We start from the raw sequence: 12,458 nt of genomic DNA on the forward strand, positions 1-12,458 counted from the left end.
ATAAGATGGTGAGGTGATAATATGTCTAAGGGGATTTGTATGTAGCTGGTTGAATGGTCAATTCCAGAGGAAAATGATGAATGAGCCAGGAGCAGTGTGAAGGGGAGTTTCTAATGCATTTGTGCATCCTGGCTTTGTCCTTGGGCCTGTCCTATTCAGTCTGCCTCCTCACCCTCCTCACCCTCCTCAAACTATATTTGTTTTTTCCTGGATATAGAAGTATTGCATTTTGGGGAGCTGGGTGGCTCATTCGATTAAGCTTCCGACTTCAGCTCACATCATGATCTTGCTGTTCATGAGTTCGAGCCCTGCATTGGGCTCTGTGGTGACAGCTCAGAGCCTGGACCCTGCTTTGAATTCTGTCTCCCTCTCTCTCTGCCCCTCCCCCAACGCATGCTCTGTCTCTGCATCTCTCTCTCTCTCTCTCTCAAAAATAAACAAACATTAAAAAAGTTTTTTAAAAAGTATTACATTCAGATTTATAGGAAATTGGAAAAAATAGAAAAGTACAAAGTAAAAAAAATTCAAATCACCTGTAAAACTACCTCCAGAAATAACCGGTTTGTGTTTGTATATTTGTGACTATATGTTGGGTCTTATTTTCCTCCAAACTTTTATATATCACATACTATGTATGTATCTCTTGCAAGGCTGGAATCTTTGTATTTATACAGTTTTGTATCCTTTCTTTAAACTCAATGTATGTCATGAATACCTTACTAAAAAGATTTTTAATAGTTAAATAATATTTTATCATGTATGTGCCGTAATTCCTGTAACCATTCCCTTTGGTGGACATTAGTTGTTGCCAATTTTTATCTTATAAATAGCACTGATGGGTGTCCTTGTATGAGACTTTTTGTGAATCTGGTATTGCTTTTTCAGAATGAATTCCTTTGTGAGGAATTATTGGTTCAAAGGGTATGAACATGTTTATGACTTTTGATATAGGGGTGCCTGAGTGGCTCAGTCGGTTGAGGCGTCCGACTCCTGGTTTTGGCTCTGGTCATGATCCCGTGGTGTGGGATTGAGCCCCACATTGGGCTCCACACTGAGCATGGAGTCTCCTTGAGATTCTCTCTCTCTCTCTCTCTCTCTCTCTCTCTCTCTCTCTCTCTCCCCCCCTTCTCCCCCTCTCTCTCCGTCTCTCTTCCCCCTCCCTCCATCTCTCCCCCAACTCTGACTCCCTCTCCCTCGCCCCCTCTCCCTCTCCCTCTGTTCCTCTCCCCCACTTGAGCTCCCTTGCTCTCTCTCTAAAAAAAAAATAAAGACTTTTTGCCAAATTGGGCTCCACCTTCACCAACAGTATAAAGAGTGTATAGTTTGAAATCTTGCTGACATACAATATTATTTTAATTATCTGCACATTTGAAAGTTAAAGAATGTTATTTAACTCATTTTAATTTTAACTTTTTATAATATATAATGCACTTTTATATTCTTTTTTTAAATGTTTCTTTTTGAGGGCGGGAGGGAAAGAGAGAGAGCACATGGATGGGGGAGAGGCAGAGAGAGCGTGAGACAGAGAATCTGAAGCAGGCTCTAGGCTCTGATCTGTTAGCACAGAGGCGGATGCAGAGCTCAAACTCTCGAACCTTGAGATCATGACCTGAGCCGAAGTTGGATGCTTGACCGACTGAACCACCCAGGCCACCCTATTTCTTTTTTTAATAATAGAATTGACTCTGTGTGTGTGTGTGTGTGTGTGTGTGTGTGTGTGTGCACGCGCGCGCGCATGTGTGTGTTTATTGGTCATTTTTTGTATTGTGAATTGCTTGTTCATACCTTTTTCCCATTTCCTTGTTGAGGTGTGTTCAGTACTTGTTTAAAATTCTTTTTAATGTTTTATTTGTTTTTGAGAAAGAGAGAGAGATAGAGCACAAGTTGGGAGGAGCAGAGAGAGAGGGAGATACAGAATCCGAAGCAGGCTCCAGGCTCTGAGCTGTCAGCGCAGAGCCAGATGCAGGGCTTGAGCCTATGAACCATGAGATCATGACCTGAGCCGAAGTTGGACGCTTAACTGAGTGAGCTACCCAGGCACCCCCTCAGAACTTATTTATGTGTNNNGAACTTATGGATGTGTAAAAGCTTAAATGTAGTTAGAATATTAATTCTTTTCCATGTATATTACAAAGATTTTTCCCAGTTTGTAGTTTTCCTTTTTAGTTCGATGTACAGATATTTTATGTTTTCATGTAGTCAAGCCTATCACTGTTTTCTTTTGTGCATTTAGCATCTACCTATAGGTTAAAAGGGCCTTCCCTATCCTGACAGCAAATAAATATTCACCTTTGTTTTCTTCTAGTTATTTAATGTTTTTGTTTTTGTATTTAAAACCTTAACCTGCCTAGAGTTTATTTATGATGTAAGGTAGGGTAGTACCTTATTTTTGCTCCAAATGTTTAATGAATTACCTCAGTACCATTTCTTACATATAAATAAAACAACATTTCCCTATTATTTTGAAGTCCTACTTTTAATCTTTTATTTCACACACACACACACACACACACACACACACACACACACACTTTGGATTTTGGATTTCTTACTCTGTTCTGTAATATTTTACTCTGGAATTATCAGTTACTGAAAAATGGCCGCAGATGACCACATTAACAGGAAGAGTCTTTCTCTAAGTCCCATTTTCTGGGTTCCTTCCACAGAAACTTTACCCGAAAGATTCAGTTGATACCCCAATAAAGAGTGCCAGTGGATTTGTGATCCTGTCGGAGTGACCATTGTGAAGAACATTTGAATCTAGACTTTCAGTTGACCTGGTAAAGTGTAGAAATCAGTTAACATTAACTCAGGTTAGCAAGCTGAGTCATAAAATGTTGTGTTTCAGTCACCATGTTGTAGCATCTCTGTTAAGTGGAAAAGATTGTTGTGAATGAGATTACCCACTACCTTGAGAGCAGGGAAAGGTATATTCTGCCTGCACTCTCATGTTTTCTGGATGAGGTTTTTGTCTTGGGGTGGTTCTTACATACAACTTGGCTTATGGGTAAAGGAGCTAAAGGCTTTGTTAATCTTGCGTTTGAATATACTATATGAAGTGCCTTTGAAATAGAGAAAAGGCCCTATTTGAGGCTTTCACCCTAATCTCCTGGGTCATCTGGGATAGGTAAGGACCAATGACAGGGTCCTGTGAATAACTTTTTCTTAGCTTGCTGTGAGATCAAAGCAGTTTTCATTCTACTCATTTCAGATCAGGTGGCTGAATGTCATGAAACCTTTATACACTATAGCACTTTCGCTCACTAGCTCTTCCTGCATCCTCACTAAGCTCTTTGGTGGACAGAGACAACCAGTATCTATATAGGGATAAACGGGAATCTTTCATGGCATGCTGATCTAGCATGTCTTGTTTTCTGTTTCGTTTCCAGTATCAGGATGCTATCCAGAACCCTGGCTATGTGTGTGTATGTCTGAGGAAGCACGTTGTGGTAGTGCAGGGGCCAGAACAATGACACTGAGGTGTCTGTTCTGGGTTAGTCATAGTTCCGAGACCGTTGTTCTAAAAATAGAGCTGAACGTATTTTCCTTCAAGCAATATTTGCTCATATTCAAGCCTGTTAGCCACTTTTCTGCCCTCTCACATAGCCTTAAGAAATTTTTTTTTTTTTTTGCAGTTTATGCCCATTGATTTGGTATTATTTTTGACCCAGAGAACTTAGGATTCTTTACAGATGTGACGATTTCCCTCTTCTAGAACATATTTAGAAATTAAATTAGACTCATCCTGGGTTTGATTCCATATAGACCTCGTTGACTTGGTCATAAAATTGTAATTATGTCAAAAATAAAAGGGACCTGAGGAATTGATTAGTTTTAGAGCTCTTAGATTCTTTAATTAGTAGACCCCATCATTAAAAACTAGCCCAAGTTAGGGGCACCTGGGTGGCTCAGTTGGGTGAGCATCCGACTCTTGGTTTCAGCTCAGGTCATGGTCTCACAGTTCGTGAATTTAAGCCTCATGTGGAGCTCTGTGTGAACAGTGCAGGGCCTGCTTGGGATTCTCTCTCTCTCCCTGTCTCTCTGCCCCTCCTTTGCGTGCTGTCTCCCTCTCCCCCTCTCTCGAATAATTAAAAACAAAATTAAAATTAAAAAAAAAAACAAAACTAATCCAGACAATGGGCTTCATATTATTTTTCTAGAGACCAGTTTGTGATTGTAGAAACCTGCTCTTTGGCTATTTATATACTTACCTGCACACTGACAGATTATCTTCTTGATGGACTTATTTTACTTTCAGCTCCATCCATTTCTTTGGAAAACATGAGGGGACAGATGCTTATAATTCAGACACATCCTGAGGGTGTGCACTCCAAAGGCAACTGTAGAAACCTAACATACCATTCATGCTCATGAAAATCTGTGACTCTCTCAAGAGGTTGTCGTTTCATTTCCACCACAGTTCTGTACATTTTCACAATGGGTGATTCCCTTGAGCTCAAGGCAGCTCAGCTAATGCCAAACAAGAGCTGTATAAGTTTGAGATTTGAACATCTGTACTTCTGTTAGAACAAATGAGCCTTTGGGCAGCTATCGACTTATTTGGAGTTTCTAGCTAATCAATAATACACATGCTGCTATTCAGCCCTGTCTTCCCTGCCTAGTATTTGTGTGGGGACTCAAGGTCAGGAACTTACATTTCTTTTTTACTTTATTTGTGTCTTCCTACTGATGCTACCTGTCACAGTCTCTGTGTCTGAAGTCTGTCATCCAGTTGTTTCCCCAGCTTTGTTGTCATTTGATGGGCATGGCTTTTATTTTATTTTGTACCATTTCCCTTTTGTATCATCATTCAAATCATTGGTAGTCTATACCACACGCAGAATAAGCATCCTTTGTTGGTACCATTTGTTTCCTCTCTACAACATTTTCCTACCCATAGGCCCAAATAAACTTTCTATGGGTTAAGAAACGGAGCCCCTTTCAGCTTTTCTGAATTAATGACAAATGTCATTTTTTATTCCGAGAAGACAGTTTTGTCATTAGGAAAGTAGATGGATTTGAGAGCAAAGTCTTAGAGGAGACATGGATTTGGAGGCTTGGATATGTGTCCAGTTCATCTTAGTGAACATTGTAGTTTCTATCCCCTTTGATGGTTTATTAGGCTGTTAAGTAGATCTTGAAACCTCTGACATGTCAGAGTTTTGCATAAATGGTTTGCGGTTTTGTGGGTCAGTTTTTAGCATTTTTGGGTGGGTGGAAGGAGAAAGTTTTGTACTTTTTCTTACCTTAGTTCCTGAGGAGCCAGAACTGAGAATTAGTGTCCAGGTTTGTCCTGTCAGATCTTTATCATGAGGTAACATGTTCAATAAAAGTTTGTTGACTCAACGAGGGTGCCGATTGCCAAACTTGAGAAGGAAACAAAAACCACATCAAGGAGCTTATGATTTTGTAAAGGAAATGACATCACCACAAATTCTGGGCACTGGATTTTAAAAGGGAGAAATAGTACAGGGTCTGGAAACCATGTCAGATGAAGAATCCTTACAGAAGTAACAATATGTAGCCTGGAGAAGGGATAGCTGATTTTGAGGCCATGATGACTATTCTTTATTATGGCTGATAATATTGTACTTTTTCGGGTCTGTCAGGAAAAAACTCAGAAGTTGCCTTTGATCCCTTCATTCAATCAGATATCACATTTTATCTCTTTTAGTTCCAACATGTTTCTTGATTCTTGTTCCTTCTTTGTCTTCTCAATTGCCCCTGCTGTGTCAGGCCTTTCAAGGCGTTGTCTCTAGTAGACGAGGTTCCTGGTCTTTGTTATCTTTCTCCCTGGCCTCCATTCTTTTTTTTTTTTTTTAAATGTTTTTTATTTATTTCTGAGAGAGAGAGAGAGACAGACAGACAGACAGCGTGAGCAGGGGAGGGTCAGAGAGAGAGGAAGGCACAGAATCTGAAACAGGCTCCAGGCTCTGAGCTAGGTGTCAGCACAGAGCCCGATGCGGGGCTCGAACCCACGAACGGTGAGATCATGACCTGAGCCAAAGTCAGACACTTAACCGACTGAGCCACCCAGGTGCCCCTCCCTGGCCTCCATCCTGTATTACATTTCTGGAACAGTCTTCCCCAAAACCTGGTTCTGATTGTATCACACCCCTATTTAAACACTTAACAGTGGTTCCTCTAGCCTAGTAAGAAAAGTCTTATCTCAAACTCTTACAATCTGGCCCCACCTTCCATCACCCCACCTTCCCCTGTTCATACTCTACCTTCTTTTCAGGCTTATTCAGTATTCTCAGAACCTGCTCTAGGCTCTCCCAGCCCTTTGGCCTTCTTTAAACTATTCCTTCATACTATTATGAAGAAGAAATCCATCATGTTTTGTGTTGTTTGAGACACCAAAATGAGGACCAGCTGGCGAAAGAGATGGTCCTTAACCTAGGAATTTTCTCTGGAATAGTGTTGTCTAGTCTAATAATGAATGAACAGAGAGCTTTCCAATGTTGGACATACTTGAGCAGGGGTTACTTATACTACGGGCTGTAGGAGCTACAAAAAAAGAGCCAGCAGCATGGTCCTTGCTGTTAAGAAACTTAAATCTACATGTGAAGCANTTTGAGTAATTTCTTCCTACCACTTGTAGGATAATCAAGAGAAAATGAAGAGGCAAAATCAATATAGTAAGGCAACAACAGTGAAAGAAAGAGGTGGATTGAGGAAGCAGTGAGGAGCAAATATCAGCCATACTTGGGGAAACACTGGTTGTGTGCAGGGGAAAGGGCGGGTTGTGTCGCTTACAGTAACAGGAAAGTTATCAAGGAACGGGAGGCACAGTGGTCAAGTCTAGAGGTAGATATTTCCAGAGTGTCTGTAGAGCATCATATAGGTGGTAGGACAAGACTTTTGAATCAGCAACTCCACCCAGAAGGCCGATCTTTTCTGTGATTATGCAGGGAGAAAATTTGAGGTTCCTCTTTGTCTTTGTCCATTCCAGAATACAGTCTTGCCTTTACTTTTGCAAAACCAAAAGTCTCATTGAAGTGTTTTTCCCCACACAAAACATCAAACATCAATCTGTCCTCAAAGGTAAATTCTGCCTCCACTTCTAAAGGAAAAAGAAAAGCTGCTGGAAGCTTTAGAATAGCATTTTATCCTCACTTCCAGTCATAAAGGTTTCAGAAGGTTGAGGTTCAACTTGGTAGTGCCAATCAAATGCTTTTGTGTGCATATAATTTGACCCTGCAGTTTTACTTTAAGAAATCTATGCTATAGAAATGCTCAAATATACAGTGCAGCATGGGTGGTAATATTAAAAATTGTAAACCATTTACAGGCTCCTGGATGGCTCAGGTCATGATCCCAGGGTCATGGGATCAAGCCCCATGTCGGGTTCCACGAATAGTGTGGAGCCTGCTTAAGATTCTCTCTCCCTCTCTCTCTCTCTCTCTCTCTCTCTCTCTCTGTCTCTCCCTCTCCATCTGCCCCTCTCCCCTCCTCGTGCACACTTACACATGCACACACTCTCTCAAATAAAAAATAAAAATTATTTTAAAAATTGTAAACAATGTAAACGCACATCAGTTGCGATATGACTGAATAAATTATGCTCTATCTGTAGTACGAAATACTATGCATCTATTAAAAAGAATGAGAATGAGATGGATCTCTGTGTAATGACATGGATGGATTTCCATGCCCTGTTAGAGGATGAGAAAAAGATTTATGCAAATCTGTGTGGTGTTTTTTTTTTTTCTTCTGAGAGATAGAGACAGCATGAGCAGGGGAGGGTTAGAGAGAGAGGGAGATATAGAGTCTGAAGCAGCCTCCAGGCTCTGAGCTAGCTGTCAGCACAGAGCCCGAGGCGGGGCCCAAACCCACGAACCATGAGATCATGACTTGAGCTGAAGTCGGACGCTCAACCGACTGAGCCACCCAGGCGCCCCATGTGTGAGTTGTGATTATATGTATATAAATAATATATACAGGGAAGTAAGTCAAGAAGGATACATGCTAGAAATACTAACTGGTTACTTTTGGGTAGTGGCATGGGGTAGTGATACAGGAATGTCTAAATGAAGAAGTTAAAGATTTTTAAAAATCATATGCTACATTTATAAAAATGTGTAAAACTCATCAGCTTTCTTTGCAGGCACATCGGACAGAGGCTGCTAACACTTTCCTTTCCCATGGAATTTGCAATTGTATTGCCAGTTTTGGGGGGAGTTTTCCAGCCCTGTTGCCCTACTTTCCTTTTATTTTTTTTTTAATTAATTAATTTTTTAATTTACATCCAAGTTGGTTAGCATATAGTGCAACAATGATTTCAAGAGTAGATTCCTTATTGCCCCTTTCCCATTTAGCCCATCCCCCTCCCACAAGCCCTCCAGCAACCCTCTGTTTGTTCTCCATATTTAAGAGTTTCTTAGGTTTTGTCCCCCTCCCTGTTTTTATATAATTTTTGCTTCCCCATGTTCATCTGTTTTGACACAGTGCAGGATAGTTACCTTATCGTTCCCTAAACTAACAAAACAGAACTCAATTTTGCAAGTCAAGATCAGCAGTTTCAAACTTTATTGGATATCAGAATCACCTTGATATTTGGTGAAAATGCAGATTCCTGGGCCTGCTCAGTAGGTTCTGAGTCAGTGCATCTGGGGTTGGATCCAAAATCCTGATCTTTCAGAGGCATCCCAGGTGGTCAGTAAGAAACCCTGTTTCAGGGAATGACGTCTGATTGTGCCCCCACCCCCTCATTTCTCTCTCCATGATTAGCAAAGGGAACGAGGGAGTGATGACTCACTGTGGATATCTTTGTGGGTCACAAATGGTTGGGTTCATCTGAATGGGAAAAAATGAATAAAACATACTTGAGTAGACTTGAGAGTTAAGAAAGAAATGTTGATTCTTTAAAGTAGCCTATTTGAAGTGGGCCCTTTGGGTTGGAGGCTGGTCTGGTGGGCAGTGACTAGGCAGTGACTTCAGCCTAGGAGATGCCTTCCAGCGATGGCTTCATTAGTTATAAGTGGAAGTAGGGGAGGAGGGACCTTCACAAACTGAAGTCTTAGAATTCAGATGCTTTTTAAGTGAAGCTTTTGTCCTTGGAAAATGATGCTTCTGATATTAAGATGAGGTACTATCTATCTTAAGACTATTCTAAATGGGTTTTTTGGTTAGAATTATTTTGTTTGTTTGTTTGTTATACACAAAGTCTGTTAATCAGATGCCCACGGTGCGTTATTAACATCACAAAAGGTGTTTAAAAACCATGTACTCCAGTTGCTCCCCACAGTTAACCTTGGGAATAAAGGTAAATGGGAGTACTTCTTAACTACTTTCCCAAGCCCTCAGTGAGCTGGCAGTCATCAGTTAAATAAACCATTAAGTTTATTAATTTGAGACCAGAAGCATCAACNTTGGTGGACATTAGATAATTCTACAAATAAAAGCCAGAGACTGATGGGTAGGCTGGAACTTTAAGGGGTTCATCTGAATGGGAAAAAATGAATAAAACACAATGTAATAGACTTGAAAGCTTAGTAGCACATAGAAAACAGAAAGTGGATTCCTTAAAGCAACAGCCTTGTTCTCTTTCTGTAGTCTATTTTAAGTGGGCCCTCTGGCCCAGCATTATCAGCCTCGGATTAGGAGCTTTGAGGAAATAGTGGTTTGGTGGTTGTTTTTTAAAGGATTTTTTAAGAAATGTAGTTACTAAGCAACTGCCATGACCTGCTGCTAAGTTGGAGTTCAGCGGGCACGTCAATTCCAAAGAAGGGCATCCATAAACAAGTTGTGAGAGGGGGGAAGAATGGCTTGTGGATAGATTTGGTATATATTTTTCTGGATTCAATGCATATTTCTGCCTTCTACTGTACCTTCCCCAAGAAGGGGCTGCCTGGTCAGAAATCTCTTTGTCTCACCAAGTTCTCCTCCTAGCTGATGAGTGAGGAGGATGACCAGAAAGGAGCCAACTAGAGGGCGAGGATGGAGGGCTGAGACCTGGAGTAGGGCCAGGTCCCCAGGCAGGCGGAGAGGTAGACGGCCCCGCTGCTGCCCTCGTGGGCAGTCCAGGGCTTCTATGACAGATCGGTCACCACCCTCTACATTTCGATTGCGACGCCTCATTGATATTGATGTGTTGCCTTGTAACCCTCAGATCAGGGACATTGTCCAGCTCCTGTCTTTTTCCCCCAACACTTAATGGGTGAGTCAGTGACTTAACTGCTTCCTGCAGGATTTCAGGGACGGGAGTAGGTAATGAGCACAAATCACCATTAACACCAGTGTGGTGAATGAAGGAACACATGAATTTAATGGGTTGGCTTCATTGGTACCAGAGTGAACAAAAAGAAACTTTGTTGAGGATCTGTGTGAGTTAGAACTACCTCCCTCCTCTTAAGGCTTTTTAGCATTTCCCTTTATACCCGGCTCAAGGTCAGGTTGCTTTGCTGAGGGAAGGGGAGTGTCAGGTGTTGGAACAGGTGTTTTGTTTTCTGCCTGTAGAGTCATACAGACTAGATGGGGATGCTTCTTGCCAGCCCTCTATGGTGCATGAAAATGCTTTTGTGGAATTCTTTTTCCCTGGAAATATGTTTGTTTTTGTTTTTTTTTTAAAGCAGTTCCACATCCTTCAACCCTATCAGTTTTGTTTTCCTTTGAAATCATCTTGTCATAATGAGGTATGCCTATTTTCTACCATTTCCACAGCCTCGGCTTTAGATACATCCCATTTTATGCAGCCAGTACAGACCTGAAAAATGTTGTGTATGTGTTGGGGGGGGGGATAAGGGCGAATATCATATTTTAAATGTACTAGGAGAATGTCACAGTAAAGCATCCCTATAGAAAACCCTCTTATAATAATTGTACAGTTAGAGAGCTTTCCTCCATCAGGTTTTCTTAAGTTGGGTGTAAATCTGTAGTTGCCTTTCCAGAATGATAAGGCTGTTGTGAGGGTATTAGTGGGCTCTAAAGCTGGGCATATGGACTTACAACCCCACGGATAGGATGATTTTGGACAAGAGAGGTGACAGCAGATTTCTCAGTTTGGGAGATTTTCTGTTTTAATGTTTGTTACTGAAACCAAAGACCCTATTTGTTAAAAGGGAAGATCTTCTTATCTGATGGTGAGGTTTGTTTGTTTTTACCTTTGTGTCATGGGTTCCAATCTCTGGCCCCCCCTCCCCCCAAAACAAAGTCATCTGGAAACAAATCATCTTCCTTGCCTAACAATGTTCTAATGGCCTCAGGTCCTTCCCAGCCACTCCACCCTGTGTCTCAGGGCCATCTGTTCTCTGCAATCCACTTTTTGGGAACGTCTCCTTTCCCATCTGCTCTCCTTGGGCCTTATTGCCCTGCTCCAAAGATTTATGAAGGCTGCACTGGAGAGTCTTTCCAGTTGTTGTTGTTGTTTTAAGGATCAGTGAGATTTCAAGGCAGATAAAAGCCTTTTTCCATTTGATATGTCCAAACGTTACTTCTTTTCCAGGTTTGTTTCTTCCTTCTCTTAGTTGGGAGGGCAGTGGAAAGAAGTCTGTGCTTGGAGGAGGGACTCTGCTTATCAAAGCAGGGACTGACTGTGTTGGCTCTGGTTGCTTTTGAAGTCAAGTGTCCTCCTGGCTCTTTAGCCACTGGCACACAGGCTTGGTGCGGTTCCTTGGGTTCATTCTTTTCCCGTCTGTTCCCTTGTCTCCTTGACAGAGTACAGTCGCTTTGAATCGAAGATACATGACTTGAGAGAACAAATGATGAACAGCAGCATGAGCTCTGGGTCCGGGTCCCTCCGAACAAGTGAGAAGAGGTCTTTGTATGTCAGGTAAGTCACACTTCTGAGCACGAGGCCTTGTGCTGCATGAGGGGAGCTCTGTGCCAACACAGCCCTTCCTGTTTAACCAGTGGGGCAGGGAGTGTGTACTCCCAGTACTACAGCAACATTGTGCAGTGTATGCTCAGGTTGTGTACTTTATGGTCAGTATGTCTCTCTTTTGTGAGCTGGCTTCTTCCTCTTTGCTCATGAATGACTCAGTATGAGAAACTTTCAGTTTGCTCTAATTGTAAAACACTGTTGAGTGATTGTTGCTAGTCAGTATTCAAATAGCACTCAAATGTTCAGAGTCCTTTGCTTGCAGTCTGTGATTTGAGGGGAAAACTTGGCATTCCCCACCCCCTTCCACATATGAGGAGTAGATATCAGGATTTGTATTTGAGCATATCAGCTATCACTGTATTCTGGTCAAAGGTCTCTTGGTAAGAGACCAGAAACTGGCAGGTTGCTGCTTTTGGGTCTTTTTAAAAATGTTTTTATTTATTTTTGAGATAGAGTGTGAACAGGAAAGGGGCAGAGAGAGGGAGACAGAATCTGAAGCAGGCTCCAGGCTCTGAGCTATCAGCACAGAGCCCGACACAGGGCCCGAACTCACAGATGCCAAGGTCATGACCTGAGCCAAAGTCAGACGCTTAACCGAATGAGCCACCCAGGCGCCTCAGGGTCTTTTTTTTTT

General features: G+C 41.8%; 1 protein-coding gene across 1 annotated transcript in view; it reads left to right on the forward strand.

The window, feature by feature from the left end:
* The window catches only part of DLG3 (discs large MAGUK scaffold protein 3), a 51,380-nt gene that overhangs the window by 14,322 nt on the left and 24,600 nt on the right, over positions 1-12,458 (forward strand). The window contains exon 9 of the mRNA XM_077774970.1: positions 11,659-11,773. Within this exon, the coding sequence (XP_077631096.1) occupies positions 11,659-11,773 (115 nt within the window). The remainder of the gene's footprint in view (positions 1-11,658; positions 11,774-12,458) is intronic.

The sequence above is a fragment of the Crocuta crocuta genome, unplaced genomic scaffold, assembly GCF_008692635.1.
Source record: "Crocuta crocuta isolate KB4526 unplaced genomic scaffold, BGI_CrCroc_1.0 scaffold394, whole genome shotgun sequence".
NCBI classification, from domain to species: Eukaryota; Metazoa; Chordata; class Mammalia; order Carnivora; family Hyaenidae; genus Crocuta; species Crocuta crocuta.